This window comes from Herpailurus yagouaroundi, unplaced genomic scaffold (genome assembly GCF_014898765.1).
Source record: "Herpailurus yagouaroundi ecotype Mexico unplaced genomic scaffold, PumYag 100, whole genome shotgun sequence".
Lineage (NCBI taxonomy): Eukaryota > Metazoa > Chordata > Mammalia > Carnivora > Felidae > Herpailurus > Herpailurus yagouaroundi.
Window position 1 is genome coordinate 36,104,941 of NW_024412391.1, and position 25,853 is coordinate 36,130,793.

Here is a 25,853-nt window from a genome sequence, read left to right on the forward strand (position 1 = left end):
ACAAGAACATTGCAATTGTCAGCAATGTGATAGAATTTTGAAAACATCCAGTACTATCCACATCGATTGACATGGTCCATTTTTCTTTATAGTCGACCTAGAAATAATTAACTGTACGTTTTTCACCTAATGGAAAGAAGCAGGGCCCCCCTATGACAGGTTGTCTGCCTCCCCTGCCCCCAAGCATTATTTTTTTGTCTGCAATGTCAGTGTTTCTGATGTCACCTAGGGCAGATGATCAGCACTGCATTAAGAAGAAACCAGTCAATGTGCTGGTAGGTACCAACGTGCTCCCCAAGGAGAGGGAAACAATCCATTCTATCTACTCAAATGGTAGGAAAACCGACAGGGAAAGAAATGCTCAGAGCATTTCTATCTCCCGGCCTCCTCAGTTGAGGCATGGGTGGCCATGGGAAGGCTAAGGAGGTTCCCAAGCAGCCAGCATGCTCCAAGGCACACCCACTTCCAGGGACCCAGGATCTCTAGGCATGAGGTAGTGCGGGCCCAGTGCGTTCCCATCTCCTTCCCAGTCTATGGCAAGACACCTCTTAGAGGGGGGGTGAGTGCGAGGCCAGAGATGTGATTACAACTGGCTGGCCTGCAGAAAGGGCTGACTATATTGCCTGGCCGCTTAGAAGCTCAAATGCTAGCTGTGCATGAGGTCCGAGCACTCAGTCATGACAAGCCTCTGGGCTTTCGCTCGGGTTCTGGGAACTATTTTCCACAGAGGCTGTTTGCCTTCATCCTTAGGAGGGGGCACATCTCTCTGGCATCAGCCAGATGAAATCTGGCTGGAATAGCTGCCAGGGTAATGAAAAGATCACAGCCGGCCCTGCACCCAAGTCACGGGGCTTATTTTCATGATCAGACACAATTCATTAGGACAAGGACAGGCTCTGAGCCACCCAGAAGGTGAGACTCTTTGTCTTTCCCCTGCCGTGTGTTCCTGACCTTTGAAAGCACAGCCGAGGGCACCGGCTGCTCTCTCATCATTTTCCCTAGTGGAAGCCTCACATGTCCCAGGCTTTCCCTCTGTGAGCTCAGCTCCCCTAACCCCTCACCTCTCCATCTGGGTGACTGGCAGGAGCTCATCAGTGAGTGAGAAGGGGTGCAGGGTGCTGGGGTGTGCAGGCAAATCCAGGCTGGCAGAGTGGACCCCACACAGGCTCCAGAAAACGTGGGTTGAAGAGGGTTAGACGCTTGCAGTTCAGCCCATTCAACCTTTGGTGGACATCAGAGAAGGCCTAAGAGATGTTTCCCAAACCACTGGAACTGTGGTCTCCAAAACACTAATGCTAATTCTCCTCAAAAACCACCAGAGGAGAAACAGTACCCAGACCAAAATGGCATTGAGGATTTTTCAGGGACAGAGTCAGAAGGCACCTTCTATGGCATCCAGAAGAAGTGACCCACCACCTATCACTTAGACCCATGTGCCCTTGCCTGAACTGAGAATCCATTAATTTGGGGGTCCCTATCTGGCTTAGTGGGTAGAATATGTGACTCTTGATTTTAGGGTCATGAGTTCAAGCCCTACATTGGGCCTAGAGCTTACTTAAAAAAATTTTTTTTAAGAATCAGTTAATTTGGGGGCACCTGGGTGGCTCAGTCTGTTAAGCATCTGATTTCTGCACAGATCATGATCTCACAGTTTGTGGGTTTGAGCCCCGCATCAGGCTCTGTGCTGACAGCTCAGAACCTAGAGCCTGCTTCAGATTCTGTCTCCCTCTCTCTCTGCCCCTCCCCCTCCCCCCTCTCAAAAATAAATAAACATTAAGAAAAAATTTTTAAAAATCAGGTAATTTTGCTATGCACATCGAAGGGTTTGATTGACAATGCACATATCAATGTGCTGTACATGATGGAGCAAAGATGACTGGAGAATGTTCCATCAGCAACACCAAGGCTTCCATTTTGATTTCACTGAGTAATTAGTCATTTGGGTAATGCTTGGTTCAGTTACGGGGTGCTGGTGCAAAAGCACAAATTAGCTCAGATTCTTTGTTATCATCAGGGCTGTGTCTCTAGCCAAAAAATAATCATTAAATAGGGAGTTTGGGAGACTTTTCTCCATCTTAACTCATCTTGGCTTTATGTGAGTGGAGAGCCATAGCTCAGCATAATTGCTTCGTGCCAAAGTGCTAGTGTATCAGCAGGAAAAAAACAAAAAAACAAAAAACTGAGGTACCAAGGCAAAAGTTAATAAGCACTATGTAGTACCCTTACTGGTGATTGAACATAGGGTATAGACACCCAGCTTGCTTCCCTTTCATCCTCACTGTCACATTCAACACACACAGTGAAATAAAACCAGTTACTCTGGGTGGGTCCTCCTGCATCGAGCAAACCCACAAGGCAGCCTAAATCCCCTTCACAAACTGAGATCCTTCTAGCACTTCTACACATAGCAAGTCAAGCCAAAACCCCTACCCAGCCTTCTGCATTTGGTAGGTATGCAACCTATTGTCAAATCCTTATGAGAGTTTTATATGCAAATTAGGAAGATTTTTACTCATAAAGTAGTATATTTTTTCCCAAGGTAAAAAAACATGAATTTAGCAGTCTGTTCTATATGCTAGGGTAAAATAGGACGTTTTCTTTCCTTCTTTCTTCTTTCTTTCTTTTCTTTTCTTTTTCTTTTATTTGGCGGGGGAGGGGGGTCTAAGAAACCTGTTATGTAGTGTAGAAGCATGTATATAATCCACAACTAACACCCTACCCACAAACCCTAAATCAGGCTTTCTCTGCCTTTTTCTCTGTATGGGTACATATTGCTTGTCACAAATTAGCCAAAGTGAACCTCGCATCCGGGATTAACCTGTCCCTTCTGGATAGCAGCAATTTAGAAAGTGATTTTATTTGACTAAGTGAACTTAGTGGGGGAGGGGGGGGTGGAAATGATGTAAATTACAATGCTTTCTGCTCCTCCCATTAAAATTTAGGTAGAGTCCAGTTCCCCCCCCCCTTACTTTAGAAAGAATAAAAATAATATGAGAATCTGTTTTATTGTTGTTATTTTTCTGATTACAAAATAACGTCTGTTATGAAAAGTTCAAATAATACAGGGCATAGGAAGTGAGTTTCCCCAACATCACTGCCTACCAACCACCCCCACCACCTTGCTCCAAGCTAACCAATGGAAACAGTTTAACGTATTTGCATCCAGATTTTGTCTATGCAAATTCTAATTTACGGACTGATTAATGCTCATTGAAATGAAATATTATGCTTACTACTCTATAATTTGTTCTTTTCAATCAACAATACTTTTCCATGCTAACACTTACAGATTACTTCATTATTTAAAAAAATTTTTATTTTATTGAGATGAAATTTACATAATATAAAATTAACCTTTTTAAAGTGAACAATTCTGGGGGTTGTGGGAGGGGGGATGGGCTAAATTGGTAAGGGGCATTAAGTAATCTACTCCTGAAATCATTGTTGCACTATATGCTAATTTGGATGCAAATTAAAAAAAAATAAATTAAAGTGAACAATTCCGTGGCATTTAGTAATTCAAAGTGTTGTATAACCATCACCTGTATCTAGTTACTTCATTATTTTTACTGGCTGTATCCCATTCTACTTCATGAGTGTACTATAATTTATGTAGCCAGGCTTTTTAGCATTTTCTAACTTTACACTATTTCACACAATGTTGCAATACTTATATGTACATCTTTGCACATTTGTGGAAATGTTACTATAAATTTCAAGGTCAAAAGTTAAGCCAACTTCAAATGTTGGTACATTTCCAATGTCATTTAGAAGCTCCCTTAAAACTGATAACAGTGGAAGGGTGCCAGGCTGGCTCTGTAGGTAGAACTTGTGATTCTTGATCTCAGGAGGTTGTAAGTACAAGCTCCCCTTTGGGTGGAGAGATTACTTAAAACCTTAAAAAAGAGGGGCGCCTGGGTGGCACAGTCGGTTAAGCGTCCGACTTCAGCCAGGTCACGATCTCACTGTCCGGGAGTTCGAGCCCCGCGTCGGGCTCTGGGCTGATGGCTCAGAGCCTGGAGCCTGTTTCCGATTCTGTGTCTCCCTCTCTCTCTGCCCCTCCCCCATTCATGCTCTGTCTCTCTCTGTCCCAAAAAATAAATAAATGTTGAAAAAAAAAATTAAAAAAAAAAAAAACCTTAAAAAAGAAAAAAAAGTTTTTAAAGTGGATCCACCCGGGGCTTCTTTCAGTCCCTTCCTTCCATGTCACTCATGCCTTGAGTCCAGCCTGTGAGTAATAGACTTCCTTTGCCTGGTTTGGAATCTGTGTTAAGTTCCCAAGGGGTGCCATAACAAAATACCACAAACTGGGTGACTTCAAACAACTCTCACAGTTCTAGGGACTAGAAGTCCAAAATCAAGGTCTCAAAAGACAATGCTCTTTCTGAAGGGTCTAAGGGAAAATCCTTCCTTATGTTTTGTGGCAACGTAATTCCAGTCTCTGCTTCCAGCTTCACATGGCCTTCTTCCCTGTGTGTCTGTGTAACACCTTCTCTTCTTATAAAGACACTTGTCTTTGGAATGAGGGCCCATTCTAACCCAGTTTGACATCATCTTAATATCTGCAAAAACCTTATTTCCAAATAAGGTCACATTCTGAGGGACACCACTCAAACCACTATAAGATCATTATGTAACTTTGGAATTTTAAGGGCTCAAAATAGAAAACAACTTTTTATTCCATTTAGGTTAACAAAAGGCAGTTTTAACCCTAAAGAGTAGATGAAAATCTTAGAGAATTCTATAATCTACTCCCAGGATAATGCAAGTTAGTACCTTAATTCAAACTTGATATATTCCTAAATGTGTGTATGTTCACATTCAGTGTAGAAAAGAAGGATGTTGTGTGGATACATAATGTCATTTTGTTTCTCAGAGAGGTTGTATTTTCCTAACTGTGATAATATGTGAAGAGTTTAAAGACGAAGTTACAGAATTCAAAGGGTCAAACAAATAATAATACCAGACTCCTATGATTCCATTAACTGTGTATATCAGTCAGGATAGGTAAGCTCATGCTGCAGGAACAAACAGCCTCAAATCCTAGTCGCGTAAAGCAAAAAACATTTACTCATACTCCACTGTCCACCAGGGATCACCATGGGGCTCTATTCTAGGACTCAGATTAGTGAAGCAGCTGCTATATGGAACATAGTGCAGACTCATGGCAAAGAGCATTTTAGAGGCTCTCATATCACCAACTGTGACGTATGACACTTCTGCTCATAGTCTGATAGGCCAAACCAGTCACATGGCCCACCCAACCACAAGAGAGTCAGGAAGCCCAAAGTATTTTGCAAATAGCACCAATAGCTACTATATTGTATGTATGGGGCGTGGGGAGGAGGCCAGGGGGGAATCACGTATGTGTACACATTTATCCTTATCTACTAAGATATTTTCTGTTTCTTTCACCAACAGGAAAGCTGACCCAGTCCCAGAAATGACTACTCCTAAGAAATTATACTCCAGTGTCATGAAGACTCTGAAGTATCTAAATTCCCACCTGCCAAATGGCAGCCATGTTATTTTATATGGCTTACCAAATGGAACGTTTCTCTGGGATAATTTGCACAACAGATATTATCCTCTCGGTATTAGTTTGAAGATACTTTTGCTAATTGTACTAACAATGTTAGTTATATATAGTTAGTTTACTAACTAACAATGTTAGCTATACATAGTTCAAATATATGTGGTCCGAACCATATAGGAATACACCTAAAATGCCACCATAGTGCACAGGTCAGAACAGGTAAGGGCAAGAGCCCTGAGGTGTGGATATAAAGGTCAGTATCTAAAGGTGAGCAGAACCGGATCCAAAGTCAGAAAGGGCAGAAATCTTTAATGTAGAATTAGGACAAATTGAAAGGTAAGAGTTTAAATCAAGAAACTCCTTTAACAAAAAGTGAAATCTAGAATAAGAGGATAAAGCTCTTGTGGAAGAGAAGGATTTCTCAAATCTCAATGGTGAGTGCCCCCTGGTGGCCAGAATTCTAACAAATTCTGTGGACTCTGGTGGACAGTTAAAATTCTACACAACACATCTTCCAGCGGCCTTGCTTCCTGCTCCCACACTCACTGGGAATCCTTGGCTCTAAAACGCTTTAAAGATCTCCAGGAACTTCCAATAGCATCTCTAGCATCCATACGTTTTATAAACAGTGTAAAAGTAGTAATAATTCACATCAGGAAGGGCTGACATGCTGATCCTTAAAACAATCCTGTAAGATGTTTTCATTAATTCCATTTTATAGATGAAAAACCTAAGGCTCAGAGAGGCAGGCACCCTGCCAAATGTTGTATAGCTTATTGTATATGTAATGTGGGTGTAGCAGGGCTCTCTCGGTGTTTGGGGGGAGAAAGTCCTTTCAAGAAATATTTACTATGTGCCAGGCACTGTTCTGGGCACTGCATAACTAACAGCAAACACAGTAATCAAAACCAATAGGCTTATATTCCAGTGGGAGCGTGTCAGAGGATGATAAGTGTTATTAGAGAAAATTAAGCAGGGAAGGGGGATGGGAAGTGCTGGCCTCAGTCCTCTCTGACAGGCACCTACAACAAGGGGCCTGTGTACCCTCCCCTCAGCCCCACGTCAACAACGCCTGTGCCAATCTCTCATTAAAAGGTCTGCCCCTTCCCTGATATTGCCATAGCCTCCTCTTTAGACCAACTCCTACTAAAGTGTTCTGGAGGTCCAAGCAGTTTCTAATGAGTCAGATGAGCAATTTAAAGGGAAAAACCTGAAATTCCTTCCTCAGTGCCCACCTTAGAGGGTGGAGGTGGAGAGCTTTCCCTTGTATTAATAACTTCTCTGTATCTTTCCAGTATCTTCTTCTCCTCCTCCTCCTGTAGTCCTTGCTTAAGCCAACCCCTTACCACCACCTCCCTCAGAAAGTTCCACCCCTCCTCACACACAAAATGAGCAGTTTCCCTCTAACCACTTGTCAAAGGAGTCTGGTCCCGTCACCAGGGGGACAACAATAAATACCCATTTTTCTAGGATTCCCACCAATAAGACTGAAGTCATTTTGCTCTTCAATTATCAAGTGTGCCCCAGATGTCATTTTAATCCAAGAAAAACACTGTCCAGCCTCCAACGAGGAAAACATATTCCTTCTGTTCCCACAGCTTTCACGCTGACCCTTAGAGATAGTAACATGTTTACACAGAGAGCTTAACTCCATTCTGGGCTGCCTTGAACATGCAAAGGACAACTATTTGGGCCGAGAATGTCTCTTTGAGTCATTGGGGTTGAAAATTTCAGTTCCCCTAACAGATGTTTTCAGATTCCTAGATTTCTCCCATACTAAGAAATGCCTGGGGAAGAGGAGTTGAAGGCAGGGGAGATGTGCTTCCAATTTACTCTATCACATCAACGGTGACTTGACTTTGGGTTTTCTGACTTCAAATTCCATTTTCTTTCCATGAACTCCGGTTAGACAACTCCGTAAATTCTCTCATATATGATGCATAATTCACTTCACTCAACCACAGTATGCAATAATGACACCATGCAATTTGGAAGGGAACAAGGGAAGGAAAGAAGGTGACTTGGGGGACTCATCAATCACTTTGGTGGATTCCCTAGGCCAGTGGTTCTCATCCAGGGACAACCTACCCATCCTACTCATTATCACAACTGGAGAGGGTGTGCTACTAACATCTAAAGAGTAGAATCCAGGTATGTTCCCAAACATGCTACAATGCACAGGAAAACCACCCACAACTAAAAATGTCAATAGTGCCAAGGTTGAGAAACCCTGTTTTATTTAGGTTTTGCCCTGTTCTCAAATGGCCTTTCTCCAGCCACTAATCAGGCACTAGCATTTCAAAGTACAAAAGAGGAAGAAGGAAAAGGTAGAACAAATTTGTTATATATAAACAACCCTGGTTTTGGGAAAAAAAATCCAATTAGGAAGAAAGTTGAAACCCTCTAAAATTTGTTTAATGTTTTTAAGTTATTATTCATATCTTAAATTATCCCTGCTGCCTGGTTGCCATGGGAAATAAATTATAAATTCCTCAACGAAGCATCAGTGTCCTTCCTAGACAGCCCAGAAAAGTAGGTGGGATTTACCCAGCTTCCCCATTTCTCCTTGAGCTGGCACATAACTCACATAAGATGAGAGGCTTGAGGGGAGGGCTATCACCCTATGTCCCAGTTCTGCTCTGGCTTCAAATTTAATCTTTGGACCTTTACTCCCACCAGACATGTGCCAGCAATAAAGCAGGTTAATTCTGGGCCAGCCTCAGGGTTTGGCTGCTCTACCTAGGTTAGGGTCGGTCTCATCTTAGTCAATAGTCAAATGCCAAGTCTGATTCCCAGGGCACAGTGCTAAGGATTGTGTAGGCAAATAAACAGGGTGTTCCATTTACTTCTGTCTTTGAGCCTAGAAACACGATGAAGATACTCTCTAGACTTGACTGTAGCCACCCATTAAGGATCAAGAAAGAGGTCAGGGGGTGCACAGGTGGCTCAGTTGTATAAGTCTCTGACTTCGGCTCAGGTCGTGATCTCACAGTTTATGATTTCAAACCCTACATCTGGCTGCCTGCTTTCAGGAAGCAGAAGGGGTCAAGGAGATCCCCTGGGTCAGTGATACATTCTCTGCTGCCTCAGTAGGACAGGTAGGAACTCAGCCTGACCATTCACCTAGGAAAAGTTTCAATGCTACAACATCAGATCGGCAGGTAATGGAGGCCTAGGGCAAGAATAGATTCCTAGCTCACTCCTGCCAAGGAGAAGGAGGTAATAAATCCCTCTTAGCATCTTTTAGCCCTATTTGAGTCACTACCCAGTCAATGCCTCAATGCCAACGTCTGTGACAGCCCCACAATCCTTACCAGCAATTAAAATTCCTAGCAAGATGCATAGGCTTTTTGAAGAATCACCAGAAAGTAAATCTCACACATTAGGATTCTACTTACATAGATCTTTTCAAGTTTGACCAGGGATAAGTCCTCTCGGGCACAGTCTATGAGAAAGGCAATCTTTCCATAAATATGTTGGAGATACCTATTATGCGCTTTGGAGGTAAAGACGATACTAAAATGGAGCCCTTGTCCTCAAAAGAGAGAGAAAAGAAAACTCCATTGGGGAAAATACAATATAGATCCTGACAGTGAAATCACCTTGTGTCAATGACACTGGTACAAGTCATAGGCTGGGAGCTACCTGAAGGATTAGACTATATAATCAAAAAGTTCAGGATTTCTGGCTACAAATAAGCCTGCAAGTAGGCCTTCCTTGAAAGACCTCTGCCACAAAACATCAACAACAGCTTAATTTTGTCCCAATTATTCTTAAACTTGAAACCTAATATATTCTAAAATGCCTTGTAGTATGCCTCTTGTTTTATTACTGGCTTACTCCCTGTCTGATTTCATGTGGTTTTACTAAGGTTTTATACATTCAGATGGTACTTCATGGAGGTGTAGCTGATCTTTGTTGGTATGGTGCCTAAAATTTCAATTATGGTCCCAGCATTGAGTAAATGCCAAAGACTCTTCCCTAAAGAACTGACAAATGACTGAGACACAAGCTGATACTCTAGGCAGTAGGGGTAAAACATGCCCTTTAATCTTTGAATGCCAGTCCACAGGCTCCCCACCCCTTACACACACACACACACACACACACACACACACACACACACTGGTAGTTCCTCAGCCCTGATAATTCTAGTCCTCTTGCCCCTGTCCTGGCATTCTTGACCAGCTTTCTTCACCAGATTCACTTTCTAAACAGGATGTTGCAGACACTGCCTCTTTATAGGTATGACACGTAGGTAGGATCACTCTTTATACCAGGCTCCTCAATCTACAAAAATACCATTAAAATACAGAGATAAAAACTAATACCTAAAAAGAGTGAACTGACAGCACCAATAAGTGGAGAAAAGAACTACTTCCCCACTTCCCTTTCTTTAAACCATAAGCCTATCACAAGCACTCCCAACTGACCTTCCACATGGCCAGCCCAGAGTCACCCTACCTTCCACAGCAGAAATCCCAGAGAGAAGGGAAACCAACTCATTACATCTTTCCCAATTACCTCCCAAGTACAGCTAGAATGCCTTTACCCTATTCAACAGACCCACCTACTCACCTAAGGATTTTTCCTATATTGACTTGTCTAATTAAAATTAGTGCCAGAAAAGCAAGAAAATGGGGGGGGGGGGAAGGACAGGGATTGGGAGAAGGCCTAGAAAGACACACCTTGTGGTCTCATGCTCAGGTGTGCTGGGACCTCAGCAGTAGGACAGCAGGGAGGGAAGAGTAAGCCAGGATGGAACAAGGCTATGTCAAGACTTAACCCCTCGAGGAGAGTCAGCAGATGAGTTCCCAATATCCAGGAGAAGGACAATCTCTGGACCCTCTGGATAGCAGAGTAATCCAGGTGGGAAAGGGGAAGGTGCAAGAGCTTTACTTATAGTCAGGCCTTAGGTGCCATCACCCCCAGGTTAAAAAGGCTTCAGCCATTGGACAAGGGCAAGAGAGAGAGGCCACTTCTCAGGGAGAGGGGACTCATCAGGGCCAAGCAGGTTGACAGGGCCTCAGCTAAGCTACCTAAGGTTTATTACAAAGCCCCAGCCCAACAACAACAACAACAAAAAACAAGATGGCAGAGGGAAGGCTGCAGAGGTAGTACTACTACTCAGAGGTAGTACCAGCAGGGGGCAAGAGCCAAGTCACTGGGACACAGAGGATAGAGAATGGGGAGTGGAGATTGGAGGTGTCAGTTGCTGCAGCTGTCTAGGCTAAGACAGATGGGAACACATACAGAAAGGCAAATGACACTTTTTTTCTTTTAAGTTTATTTATTGTGAGAATGAGAGTGTGTGAGAGTGCGGGGGAGGGGAGGGAGAGAATCTCCGGCAGGCTCTGCAGTGACAGAGGGCTCAACCTCATAAACCCTGAGATCATGACCTGAGCCAGAATCAAGAGCCGGAAGCTTAACCAACTGAGCCACCCAGGCGCCCCCACAAAGACAAATTACAACACACACACACACACACACACACACACACACACACACACAATAGAGGAAAAGAAGCCTCAGTGGTAGAAAGCAGGATCTTGGAGAAAGACAGGAGCTCAGGGCTCCATGTTGAGCAGAAAATGAAAGCAAAGACAGAAGCCAGTGGCTTGGGATTTATCTAAAATATGAAGATGCGGACACCTTTGGAGAAGAGAGGAGGCCTGGCGTGTCATTGTGACTTTAATGGTGGTAATAAGCCTGTGGTTTTCCAGTCTTGGATTCACTCACCCACACAGAGAGAATATATTTTTCCTCTATGACAAGAAAATTGAATCTATCTTTCAGTCTAACCGATCTGAGGTATAAGTGAAAAATAAGACTGTGTTCCGTCACCTTCAATCTTTCTCTTCACTCCGAGATAGGTCCTATTATTTTCCTTTATTTTTTCAAGCCGGAGAGAAGTATTAATGGATGAGACATCAGTTATTCAGCCCTGAGATCTGGGAGGGCCTGGGTTTCATGTCTCAGCCCCAGCATGAAAGTCAAATTGCCTCCGTGGGTGGATAGGCTGGGAGGTGGGGGTGGGGAGAGAGGGGCGGTGTGTGGAGAGAGAGAAGAAATAACCCCCACAGATTCTGGGCCTGTAATTGATGTTTGAAAAGACTCTGGATGAACTCACATATAGCACTTAACACTTTCATTCTTTTTTTTAAGTTTTATTTTATTTCTTTTAGTAATGTCTACACCCAATGTGGGGTTCAAACTCACAACCCTGAGGTCAAGAACTGCATGCTCTTCTCACTGACTTAGCCAGGCACCCCATCTTTATTCTTATGTACCTCTTTAACCTGCACCAAAAAATAAATGTAGGGTATATCTACTAATTAGGGCTCAAATAAGGTATGCACTGGGCTGTGAAGGGATATGATGTACTGTCCTTTCCCATCCAATGGCCACCCAAGCTCTTTTGTAGGCTTTCAGTCTAATAAACTGCAGGACAGTGCATGGTCAGAACTTAAGACACACAGAATGTCCTGGCAGGTCCTTAGCATGGGATAATTGGGCAGATAATTGGGTTACATAAAGTTGAAAAGAAGGGTTTGATCAATTACCATCTTGAATGCCCCCTGTGCCCCAGGGGAACTTAGCATCTCATATCATTGCCAGGAGAAGCCACCACTCCACAAGTCCTTTGTCAGTGGCGTTTCAGTCTGTATAGTACCTTTGTATCCTTCTACCTAGGTTCCAAATAAGGTCAGGCCTTTCAGGACCTGCCCTAGTCACTCCAGAAGATCGAGATGGGAGTAAAGTCCCTAGGGCCACTCCCCAGCTCAGTCTGAATTTGTAGGGCTCTCAGAAAGAAAGAATGCACAGGTGTTCTTCAAGAGCAATGCTGAATGAAAAATCGGGGGAGGTCCCTGGCAGTGCTCCCCTTCTGCAGGAGAGACATGGTCAACCACAAGTGTGTTTCATTGGCTGCTAGATTTGAATATGTACAACACACCAGACCTCTCTGTCTTCCAGGTCAGCTGAATAAGGATGTGACCTATGCACATTTCTACTCTTTCCTGAACTGTCTCCAGGTGAGCCCACACTGACCTGTTCCAAGGCCACATTCCCTGTTACAGGCCTTGTTCCTCTGTCATCAAAGTGGTGTTTTCTTACTCTCAGGTCAGCCCCTGCCACAGCTGGATGTCCTCCAACAAGACACTCCGGAATCTTACTTCAGAGGTAGGACTGTAGTAGGTCTTTTGATGCCATCTTTGATTATTCCTTCCTGGTGTTTACTGCAGCATTTCTGCTGGGAATAGGATTTGGGCAGGGCAATGGCCTCCAAGCTGATGAATAAAAATGTCAACTTCTAGGGTTCTTGAGAAGTCAAGAGAATGTGGGGTGCCCTGTCTCTCTCTTTCTGCCTCGCTCTGGGTCTTTGGCTCTTGCTGTGTCTCTCGGTCACTGTCTCTGTGTGTGCCTGCCTCTCTTGTGCATGCATGTACACACATACACCCCTTTTGAAGCTGGTCTTAGGCGTATTTGTAGAAATAGAGAGAAGTGAGCAAGGATAGGCCCATGTATGACTGGTGTTCTCCCAAGGTACACGAGGACCAGGTACTTGATAGCCTTCCTCTCTTCTCTGATGGAATCCATGGTTCATACACTTCTTTCACTGATGGTGAATAATCTCTTTGTAAGAGATTTATTGATTTTTTTTTGCAAAAGAAGTATACTTCAATTAAAAAACTTGGAGAATGTAAAAAAGCACAAAGAATATCAACACAAATGACCCCAAATCCCACCACCCAAAGTCAATATGTATGTATGTTTTTCCAATATTACCTTCATAGATATTTTGGGGGTTTTGCCTACATAGTATCAGAATACACATATTGTTTTGTGCCTTCTAACATTCATAAGTTATTCTCCACATCATAATTTTATAATCATTTTAAAGTATACAATATATGAATATACCATGATTTATTTTTCACCTTAGTGTTGGACATATAGGTTGTTTCCAATTCTTCAATATGAAAAATAGCATTGTGATGAACCTGTGTGTGTATATATTTTTTTCTATACCCTGTCTATTTCCTTCAGACAAATTCTTAGAAAAATTATTGGGTCAAAGTGTATGCCAGGTTTAAGGGCTTGATTCCTATTTCCAAATTGCTCTCTGGAAAGTTTAAACGAATTGACATTCTCAGTCATCTCTCCCGTGGCAATATTCCGTATTATCATGATTATTCATCTTTTCTTTGCCAATCCCGTGGGAAAGAAGTGGTATCTTATTACTTTAATTTTCACTGATTTATTCCTAATGAATCTTAACAGTTTTGTGTCTTCTTTAGCCACTTGTACATGACTAGACTGTAATGTGCAGAGCAACCCACTGCTGAGGGCTTGGAGTGAGGGTGATGATTATCAATTTCTTTGTTCTGCCTGAATTGTCTCACTGAAGTGTAGGTTTTACAGAATTCTCCCTGTTTCCTTTGTATTCAGAGAGCAAAACAACTCTCCAATACACTGAAAAATATTGCAACCAGCCAGAAATTTACGAACTTCGATCTTTTCTATGCAGATTTTGACTTCCAAGAAGGTAAGTTTTGCTGGAAGGAGGTGTTGGCACAAGACAGAAGTAGCAGCTACAGTTTAGAGCCTGACTGGGCAAAGTGTTTGTAAGACAACAGGCAGTAGGTTGGGTGGGGAGGCTCCTGTGTGTTCTGACATACTAATAGCTCTGAGTATTAGAAAAAGGTGAAGTGTGAGACCCTCTCTGGGAGAGTGGAAGTTTACCATCACCTATTCATTTCAGCGTTGTTTTAGAATTCCTGAAGCAACAGAGCCAAGGACCAGTGGGAAACAAATTTGGGCCAGGAGCCAGCAGATCAGTGGAATCACCTAACTCATTCTTGCCTGTATACCAATGCCTTGCTTACCTAAAGATGAGTGTGGCAGGAAAGAGGGATAAGGCGGTGCCTCCCAGATGCACATGAAATTACCTACAGACTCAATAGCAGTGCAGACTCCTAGACCCCACACATGGTGTAACTTATGAGAGTATTTAAGGGAGGGATCTCAGATTTGCTTGTGGTAAAGTGGACAATCCATATCCCAGCTTTCTGGAAGGAATATCACTGTTTCTTTCCTAGCATTCTGTCCAGACACTGGGGTCACGGATGGACGGCCATGCAAAAAATAGGCATGATTATCGGAGCTACTGATTTATCCTTTACATCTTGACTCTGAAAAATGGTTATTTATTGACTTTATTCCTCTCAGCCTCGTTTTCATTGCTAAGCACTTGTTATACAAGAGAAAAACCTCCTGTTGATTGACTGCCAGCTGAGATGATGCTAATGGAAAGCTTTACAGCGTATGCAAATGATGGAAGGTGTCTCATCCAGAGTTTATCATCTCCATCTCCCCACCACCAACAACCCCAGCCCCAGCATCTGGGATGAAGCAGATGGCCATCATGAATTATCAAATTTTACATTAGCTGACAAGTACTGCATTGCACACTCTAACACTTCAAGTCTGAACATCTTTTCAACAGGACTGATCTCCCTTAACTAGATTTCCTGCCCGGGTGATACATAATTCTCTCATGGGGAGAGACATTTTGATAAATAACCTCTCATTAAAATGCAGAGCTAAGGACTCATTAATGAATTCCTGGTGTAAACAAATGCACCACCAAGTGATCTTTGATGATCATCAACCTTGAATATAGATAAAGTTATTAAAAATATAATAATGTCTAACATTCACATGGGACTTTTCATTTTCCAAAGTAATCTCTAGCTCTGTCGTTTATTGTCTTTGGGAATGTAGGCAGTTCCCTGAACATGTCTAAACTCTCCTTTCCAGACCTGGAACTGGGGGTATCATATCTTCATAACAGATCTTTGTGATGATTATATGAAACAAATGTGTAATTCTCCTAAGTGCTGTGCCTGGTACACACATAGTCAGTGCCCAGGAAAGAGCACCGTTCCCTCACACCCTTGCTACTCAATGTGGGGTTCAGAATGAGCAGCATCCACACCACCTGGGCTCTAGTTACAAATGCAGGGCTCCCAGGCCCCACTTTTAATTAGGACCTACCTCACTGGAATTTTGCCTTTTAACATAATCCACAGATGAACCATATGCATGTTAAAATTTAATAAATGGGGCTCTATAATACTACAAGATTAAGATTTAGTTAGTCATCCGATTTTTCCTAAGTCCTACTATGTACCATGTAGGTGCTAAGGATACAGCTGTCAGAAAAACAAAACAGTCCTTATCTTCATGAAGGATACAGAGAGAAGAGCTTTACCCTTGACTTAGTACTACCAGCTTTCCACTGGTGACCTAACAGGCTTGAAGTTGAGGTTCATCAGCCCATTCTTGTCCTCACAGCAACAATAAATGCATCAAAGAAGCAAAACGTTCAGTTAAACTGAACTGAGCATTCTAAACCAAAATGGCAGTAGGTTATTACTGAGAAACCTCCTTGGCATTTGTCCTTGCTTGGCAGCTCTCATCAACAGTTTCAGGAATTTCCTGAGAGGCACTTATGAAAAATAAATCTGAAGACCCAGTTTTGGTCGAGGGCCTTCTTTGGCTTCTCCGTGTGAAGTTGGCGGGCACAGTGGAGGGATGTGCAGGCAGAGGAAATGGTGGCCTGGGATCTGCCCCCCAGTGAACATCTGATACAGCAGAGGGATCATCCACTCCCAGATGCATCCCCGTGGTAACCGCCATACCTGGGCAGCTCACCGTCCCAGAAATCCTGTAGCTGCAATGTGCTATGATAGAAAGAGCCCAGGTAGAACTGTGCCCTTAGCCCAGCTCAGAAACAGAATGACTGTGTAACCAACCTTGAGTAAATTAAATAACCAGTCTGCTTTGTCTCCTTTTGTGTAAGGTAGCAAGAACTAAGCTGGGGAGGAGGGCTGCTATGTGAACACAGAGCCAACTCTGCTATGTACTGAGAACTCTGTTAGTCTCCCGCCACCACTGCCATCAATGTATGCCAAGCACCTAGTACATTCTTCTAAGGCTTATTATAGAAGGAGACTAAATGTTGGTTCTCTTCCAACATCCAACCCACCTCCCATCACCACTCATACCTGTGGATCACTTTGAGTTCCCTAGAGGAAGCTGTGGTAGAATGTATCTCATTGGCACTGCAGTCTTCTGTTATCAGACCCAAAAATTGCATAGCCACATATTAAACCGGCAGTCTTTTTTTTTTTCAATATATGAAGTTTATTGTCAAATTGGTTTCCATACAACACCCAGTGCTCATCCCAAAATAAACTGGCAGTCTTAATGGTCACAAGAAAATCTCCCCGCTCCTTTCAGTGCTGTATTTGAGCTGACTGTTGTATCACAAATATCCTCATTTTTTCATACAAAATTTACATGTCCACACCCTGTGGCAGAGCAAATTGCAACTGAGGGTCCCTGTCTCTTGAGGGTAGGCATGAGACCTATCTGTTCTCCGCTCTGACAGCCTCAGTCCCACCGTGAAAGGCTATTGCTCATCTCCAAAGACTCTTTTTTGTCTCTTGCTGACTCATCCTCTCACTGGTTATAAGCTAAACACAGGAAGCAATTTTTCCTTCCTTCAGGAAATGCCAGCTTGAGCAGGTGATGTCCTTTTTCTTTGTCTGTACCACACCTCCCAAACAGAGGAAGGAAAATGCTGCTTGGCCGACAAGGCCATTTTTACACTGACAGCTTAAATATACCACCTGCCCTCAGTTTCCAAGACAACTCAATTGGAGTAAACTGGGTTCTTAGTTCTTCCCATGTGTATGTTTGTAAAACAACCAATGACTTCACGGTACTGACCAGAGCTCAGATTTCTTGTTTTAAATATCTACTAGTGTTACTGTTCATCAAGATGCTATCAAGTGTTTTGTGACACTTCCTCATTGATTTCTATTGCATCTTTGAAAAGCTGGTCATTAGCAGAGTTACTTTGACTTTGCAGATACAGAAAATACGTTATGCACCAAATCCTGAGAGATCATTCATGATCATTTAAGAAGCTTCATTCGGGTCTTCTGAACAAATAGCAATTTGTTTACCTATTTTTAATTATGGTCCCAAGTAGGAGGAAAACAGACCACCTTCCCATGCTGCCCCTGCTTGGACCTCCATCTCTAAAATCAGAGAAGAAATAAGACCACTGTCTGGTGTTGCATTTATTCTAAGAAAGCAAAATTTCTCCCTGAGATAAACAAATTTAAAAGGGTCACTGTCTAACACTGGGCACAACACAGGTAAAACCTTAGCCTCTTGCCTGTGAGTTATCGATTCTCCCTTTAAGTGTTATAAAACTGATGTCTGCAGATGTGCAATGACTGGTAACCCTTGCAGACACAATAATCATGTGAGAAAACAATGGTTTTCACTCTTAATAGTCTGATCGTAGCCTTGGTAACCTGTGGCATTTATTTTAACACTTACTGGATTATTCTATATGCTAAGCCAGTTCTTCTAAAGTTGGACTCCCTCGTAGTGGTGAGGGATGGGGACTTGTGCAGCAGCAGGAACATGTTTCCTGGAAGGAAGGAATATGTTGTCACTGACTCCCAATAAAATCCAGATGCAAAATATGAAGGAATGGCTCAAGGGCAGCCATTTTGCCAGGAAAGAAGACAACAGAAACTGGTGATCCTGTGTCTAGGGATTCAAACCACCAGCAGGAATTTTTCCCTGAGCTCTGAGAAGAGCAGCAGTATTTGCAGCCCCTCAGAGTACAGGGATTGGATAGCAAGCAGGGGTGGCACACTGTGATTTTAGGACTAATTACAAAAGCAGCAATGTACTGATTTAGCTCTGGAACAAGCTTCACTTGCCCAGTCAAAGCTTCCAGTAGAATTTTCATTCCTTCCCTTAGGGTGAGATGAGGGGCATGGGGGAACGAAGAGAGCACACATCCCTGCTCTTGAGTCTTTGTCAGGTGGAGGGGGAAGAACTGAAAAAATGTATGTCTTGCCCCCCTCTCTGGACAGCAAGGAAGTGAAGGTATTGGTGATGCTGGGAGCAGTACATTTCAAATATTTATTTCTGGAGGCTCTCTAGGGACTTGGAATTTCCTTGAGGAGTTCTTCCTGGCTGTGTAGTATTACACTGTAGAGTTAACGGTGCTGTTGCCTTGGAGCAACTGACATTCTTGGTCTCTTACTCCTGTTGAAGGGCAGCTTTATTGCTTTTCATCACTTTGGGGCTCATAATATTTCCTCTGTTGCCATACTCACTCTAAATGTGATGTTAAGATAATTTTATGTAATTATATTTCTGGCAAACTATATGACTTTTAATGGTGATTGCTTGACATACACAGGCAGTATCTGGAAATGGCAGCCTACATAAAGAGATGTTAACAAAATGTTTAATTTTCCCTCCTTTTCTTGCAATACTCACCCACTGAGAAATGAGGTGAATTTACATTGATGTTGAATATTTCAGAGCTCACCTTTTCTCACCACCCTCTTCACTGCACAAACCATCTTCACCTAATACCCCCACACATTTTCTTCCTGAGTTAGGAAAAAGAAGAAGACCATACAATGGGAAGATCATTTCCATTCAGAAACCCTCCAGACAGAGATAATAGCCCAGAGCAGCCACAATTGAGTAAGCATCGCCCCAGGGGTGGTGGGCAGCTCTGACATTTTCCACTTGGTCCTTGCTCTCTAACATCGATGGCAGTCACTTGGTCACTCATAGAAGCATGCAGTTAATCCTCTGGTTGTGTGTGTGCCCTGCAGTGACAGAGGAGTGGCAGAAGAGAGGCGGGGAGCCCTGGCAGCTCATTGAACCAGTCGATGGATTCCACCCCAATGAGGTAAGTGCAATCACACAGCCGTGGCTGAAGGCTATATCTTGAGTTATATTTAAAATATAGTTATGCATCTACGTTTATCATTATCCCATTTTGTTCCAGAAAAAATTTGAGGTAATGTATTCACATGTGTAAAATAGAAGACTCAGTAAAATAAAGTGAAAATCAGAGTAAAAAGCCAATAAGATAGAAATGATACCTGGCTTCCTCACTTAATGTCTACAGTTCATAAAATGTGTGCAGGGTGGTCCTGAGAAACTGCTGGTGAGAGCCTACAAAATCAGCTGTGTGGTCTAGGGACTGATGTAAAAAGAGGCATAAGTCATGGCCCCCATTAAAATAAATAAATAGATAAATACATACATACATACATACATACATACATACATAAATACGTAAGTAAATAAATAAATAAATAAATAAATAAATAAGTCACATACTCAAAAACAATCACAAGGATTCCTGGAAGAGAGACCTATGAGAAATTTCTTCTATGGATCTTTCCAGAAAGGACACTGAATGAGAGGAGAACAGCGTCCTTAGCAATATCCTACAGTAAGAGCTATTTCTTATCTAGGATTCCAAGGTACAATTCTAGAAAGTAGTTCTACTCTGGCCTCTTCCCAGAGCAAGGGGAGCTGGAGGGAGTCTGTCCCTTCCTACCTCATGCTCTCCTTTATCCGAACTTCAACAAGGGAAGCTCCACTTTTATCTGTTATACATACTAGACTTGCTCATGATGTTTCTTCCTTTAAAAAACAAATGAATAAGTATGGGGGTAATTCTGTCACTTTTCAAATTTTGAAAGCTGACAATCTTTTGCAACTGTAGTCTTTCTGGCCTAGCCTTTGGTGGGTACGGTGTGGCAGTGACAAGGCCAGAGAAGCATCCTGGTGTGCTCTCCTCATGGCCCCTGTCTCGGTGGTCAGTTGGGCCACAGGGAGAGCTGACCATCCCCTCAGGAGCTTGAATGAAATGCACTGTAAGCTCCAGGGAGCACCTACGGACAGGGCTAAGAACTGCCTCATTGGGAAAAACAAAAAAAGTGCCGCTCCACTGACAGATGAATATACAGTGGAGTCCCACAAATGCTGGGAAAATTTAAAGTAAGCATTTAAATACCCATCTCCCTGTTTTCAACAACCAAAAATAAATAAATAAATAAATCTAAGTAATCCACCCCAGAATATCTAATTTTCCTGTGTCTCATTTGGATGAACTGATCCAACAGAATTATTGCCTAGGAATTGGCTAAATACTAGATTTCTTCTCCCCACAGAAATGATGACTTTCGTTATAGAGTAATTTTTAATATGGAGACTTTCTTTGTGGCAATAATTAGGTAGTGGTTCTTGTTATTCCCACAAGTCACAGAATTTTACCTTTCTGATTCTGTAGAGAATTGAGGATATAAAGAAATACAGAAGGAGTTAATTAGGAACAGACTAAAAAGCAGAGGGTCAAAAATAGCTTTGTTTTATCCTTCTGGACCTATTTGTCTGATCCATCAAAAGACCATCCTGTCCCTGACACTTAAAATAATATTAGGGTTCAAAGTGTGTCAAATTAAGGCTTTATCTTGCACTCAAACAGTTTTGCCTATAACTAATTATTGAGAACAGGGTCAAAAGCTGAAAATCGGGGGAGCACCTGGTAGGCTCAGTTAGTAGAGTATGCAACTCTTGATCTCAAGGTTGTGACTTCCAGCCCCACGTCGGACGTGAAGCTTACTTCAAAATAAATAAATAAGTAAGTAAGTAAATAAATAAATAAATAGATAGATAAATAGATAAATAGATAAATGAATGAATAACAATAAAAAAGCTGAAAATCGGTATGTGCCATAATTGTATGTTATTCCTGAGAGATTTGTTCACATGCTGGTAGTGGATGATGGCGTGGTGGAGCCACCTTGCAAGTGGGCACCAATGGGTAGCCATGATGAAAACCTGCCTATTCATCATGTATGTTGAACTGAAGAGTCCAGACTGCAACGTGCCATCCAAAAATGTTTATTGAGTGCCCACCCCATATCAAACACAGTAAGAATTCAAGAGTGAACAAGAAACTGCCCCTGCCATCTAAGGAGATTATAGTATAGAGGGAAAGAATGACAAGTGAACAGATAATTAAATAGAAAGTGGTTGATGCTTCCATTTGTGCAAGCCCGGTATAATGGGAGCACTGTGAGGGATGGGATGGGAGAGAGGGGTGTTTGGAAGAGTTTTCAGAGGCACCCACTCAGAGCTAAGACCACGAGCTAGTCAAGTGCAAAGAAGAGGGAGGGTCTGCACAAAGTGTTCTGAGCATAGGAAATGCACTGGCCAAGACCTGAATGAAAAAAAAGAAAAAAAAACAGGGCATGTTGGAGGAAGTAAAAGTGCCGCAGTGAGGCCAGAACATAGAGTATGGGAGGGGGATTGAGAGAGAGGAACCAAGAGAAGTATTCAGAGACCAGATTACGTAACGCCTGTATGGGATTTGACCTTTTTCCTGTGGGGAAGAGGGAGCCACTGAAGGTTTTTAAGCAAGAAAGAAAAATAACCAGACTTGTGGTAGCATCCTGGAGAATGGTGCAGTAGGGCCCCGCTAGAGGGAGGGAGACCATCTGGAGGAAGCTTCTGTGTGTGAGAGGTGATGGCCCAGGAGGAATAGGCAGAAAGAGAAAGGTTTGTATTGGAGTTTCATTCACAGGTGAGTCCACAGAACATGGTCGTTTATTGGATGTGAGGGTGAAAGAGAAAGAGATGCTTAGTGTAACACTTTTTATGACTTGGAGATTGGATAGATGATTCTGTTGCTCACTGAGGTAAAGAACACACAAGATGGAGTGGTTTGAGGAGTTTGTCACATGTTGGACTCAAGGAGCCTACAGGACATCCAAAATGAAGATGTCCTTTTAGCAGATAATTTGCAAGCTTAGAGCTCAGGAAGGGGTCTGGGTGGGAGCTGCAGATGCGAGCACATCAGGATAGACTTGTGACTTGAGGCCTTGAAGAGGAGCCTCTGGATGAACCTGCAAACTCCCCTCCCAATGAAGCACCTTACAGCAGAGGCAGTGTTAATGGATCCTTTTAGATCCTTATGTTAATAGTTTAAAAACTAACACTTAAAATTGCCACACACACACACACACACACACACACACACACACACAAGCACATGGTCCACAAAACATGGTCAGCTATGGGAGTCCACATCTTTTCCATCTTAAAAGAGCAAGATGGGCAATGTTGGTCTAAGGACCTCATGCTAATGGCATGGACAGAATACCAACCAAAGGAGTAGACTCAGGACTTGTTCAAATGCCATCTCACCAATTCCTATCCAAGCAAAAACAGCTGGCCCTGGTGCCTTAACCACCGAAGGGGGAACAGGCTTTATCTTATTGGCCTATTCTTCCTAAAATTCTGCTAGAGAAGCAGCGGAAGTGTCTAACCACTATTGACTCAACTTCTCCAATTTTCTTAGGAAGACAAGTTTAAGTACAAACATGAGTTGTGTTATGATTGATACATTATAATTTTTTAACCAAATTACATCCACCATCTTTGCTTATATTTTAATGGAAATAACCAGGCAAAGGAAAACTCCCAATATAGACTGAGAACTGCTTTATCTTTTCATCTCAGTCCCCAAATGTAGAAATGTAAAAAATAACTTCTTTAGTATGAGGGGGAGACATAGAAGGTTATAATGCTGGACATGATGGTTGATGGGGTTTGGTGGGTAGGAAGGAGATGACTCACAGGATTGGGCGTTTGGATGAACAGAAATGAAAAATGCCAAGTCAAGGAACCCCAAAGGAGAAGGGGCAGATTTGAGCATTCTGAATTTGGGGTGCCTGCACAAAATCCAAATGGAATTGTCTAAATCAGCATTAGATCAAATTGATGGGTTCTGATCTCAGGACAGGGGCCCAGCTAGGGGACACAGGTTTGGAAATCACCAGCATCTAGTTGAGAACTGGAAGCACTCTCAAGGATGGATTGGGCCACGGGATCAAATTGTGGCCATTGCCCATTGCCTCCAGCAAGAGCAGATGTAGTGAAGAGGGGAAAATGGCAGCCAAACTGCTGACAAGATGCAAAGGAAGCCTGACTTATAAAAGAAATGATATTGCAAAGACCCAAGACCCAGATCTGTGGCCTGTAGAAGCGGCAACAATTCTACCAGTTCAAATAATCACTTTTTAAAATATCTGCGAAGTTAAGCCTCTGAAGAGACACTTAGGAGGTCTCTGCCTAAAACCAGACAATAGTAAATAAAAAATGCTGAAAGAGCCACAGACATACATCAAGTCCAGATTCCTTGACTACTCTGAGACCACTCAGCTAAACATACCTGACCCCTCCTGCCTTAGCAGCTTTGCCCAGCACTGCCCTCTGCTCTCATAAAGCCAACAGCAACTCAAACCATCCTCCTAAACTTCTCGTTGCAAGCAATAAAGTTTCATGACACCATCTCCACCTTCTCTTGAGCCCTGGACCTTGTACAATACTAGAGTCAGACATAAGATAAATAATCAAAGGATTGGTTTTGCATTGTATATATACTTGGCTTATATATATATATATATATATATATATATATATACACACACATATATATATATACACATATATATATATGTATATATATATATACACATATATATATATGTATATATATATATACACACACATATATATAACTGGTTATTAAATGTTAATAGTCTGCAGGGGTTTGTTTATCTCAGCATGTAAGCCCCTGGGAACCCGAAGTCCTGAGCAGACTTGTGGAGTTCCTCTAAGAAGGAAGCAATGTTGGCAGTGGGTAGGGTGGAGAGGAGGGCCTTCTGGGCCAGGGAACCCTCAAACCCAGTCATTTTAGGCTGGCCCTGCCTAGGCACCAGGGACCATATCTCTTCACTTTGCTTTCTACATGAAGCCAGCTAGTAGCAGTGCTTCTGGAATGACACACTGAGTCAGCACAGAGGGGCTAGAGCCGGGACTTTACCTTTTTCCTTACATGCAAGTATTTAAATCCATCTTACATCATTGTCATGTTGTCAGTTTACAAATTTAAAATTAATTGGGACCAAAGGTAACCAGGTCCAATAGACTGTGTTTGTGGGCAGATTAAGAGCCCCGAGAAGCAAAGCCATGCCTTCCCTGTGGTTAGTTAGGACTTCCCTGCAGGCGTTTAAAAAGCAATCTTACCAAAATAGCCCAGAAATGTTCTTCCTACAGGAAAAATAAATTCAGAGTGCATTTTTAACTTTGGTCTCATAAAACCCCAAAGTTAAATTTAGCCAGGGTTCAACTTAAAAGGGATCAGGGATGATAAGCTTTTGGTAAAACCTATGCAATCTTGCTTTGAATTGCATTTCTTCTTTTAAATATTGCAAAAAGGTAGTTACTGTTTAGGGTTTGATTTTATAGTTGTCTTACGAAAGAGTTCTATTTTTGTAGCAAAATACATGAAATTAGTTTATGAAACAGGCACGTGAAAGAATCCTGGATTATGTGCAGCAGTGACCATTGCTGGGCTTCTGCTGTGTCCAGATGTGTCTCATGAACTTGTGGGGTGGACCCCACACAGTTATGTTTGCTTGGAGGACCAGAGGCTCTCCTGGAGAGGAACTCAGCATAAGTATAAATGTGGTTGAGCAAAGAAGTGTGGCTCAATTTAAAAACTGTCATCAGAAGGGAGAGAGATTCTAAAAGCCATATGGTGGCTAATAGCAAGAATCCAATCAAGAAACTACACCAGTTTCCTCCCATCCTCCTCTCTCTGGACTCACACCTCAATCCTGAGAGATTCTGGGGCTACAGATAAAAACTGAAAGACCTGTTTTGCCAAACTCACATAGGACATTGGGGCATTAAGTCACCCTGCTTTGTTGCTCCTTTCATGAAAACCACAAAGAGGAGCCTTTGCGGTGGACCCCTGACCACCACATGGATTTGGTAGCACGAGGACCCCTAAACAGCAGCAGCAGCAGGTGGACAGGTGCGTGGCAATATCCCACAAAAGCACTGAGGCTGCAGGTGTGCCTGCAAAAAAAGCACCGGTGCTCCTCAGATGTGGGCTTAGCCAGAGGAAGGGGCACACCTGCTGGAGTTGGCAGTGGTGTGTGGACCAGAGCAGCACCACCCACGCGGCAGCTATCTGGACTCACTGCAGCTGGGGCCTTGCAAGAGCACGCAGGCAGCTGAGTCAACCGCAAAGGAAGAGACTCTGAAGGGCCTACCTCCGTTAACCAGAAAATCCCACTTAACTACAACCTCCTATTAGCTAGCCTTCTGCTAGACCAGATTTCATCCCATGCATGTGTTTGGTAGGGTTACTGAGCAAGGCAGCCTCTGAACCCCTTCCGTGCTGCAGAGGTTGTGTATGCTGGCAGGAGGAGGCTGTCCCTGTCCGTTGTCCTGAGGACAAACGTTAGGGAGATGTGTGACAAAAGTCTCCACCGGTGAAGTAAATTATCTTGCACCCATGTGATGGAGTACTGTGCACTGAATAAAAACAATG

At 42.8% G+C, this 25,853-nt stretch overlaps 1 protein-coding gene across 3 annotated transcripts in view; it reads left to right on the forward strand.

The window, feature by feature from the left end:
* The window catches only part of AOAH (acyloxyacyl hydrolase), a 168,582-nt gene that overhangs the window by 138,085 nt on the left and 4,644 nt on the right, over nt 1–25,853 (forward strand). For all 3 annotated transcript variants that reach the window (XM_040472239.1, XM_040472238.1, XM_040472240.1), the window contains exons 17-21: nt 5,422–5,594; nt 12,512–12,570; nt 12,659–12,718; nt 13,988–14,084; nt 19,264–19,340. In XM_040472239.1, coding sequence (XP_040328173.1) covers nt 5,422–5,594; nt 12,512–12,570; nt 12,659–12,718; nt 13,988–14,084; nt 19,264–19,340 — 466 coding nt within the window. The remainder of the gene's footprint in view (nt 1–5,421; nt 5,595–12,511; nt 12,571–12,658; nt 12,719–13,987; nt 14,085–19,263; nt 19,341–25,853) is intronic.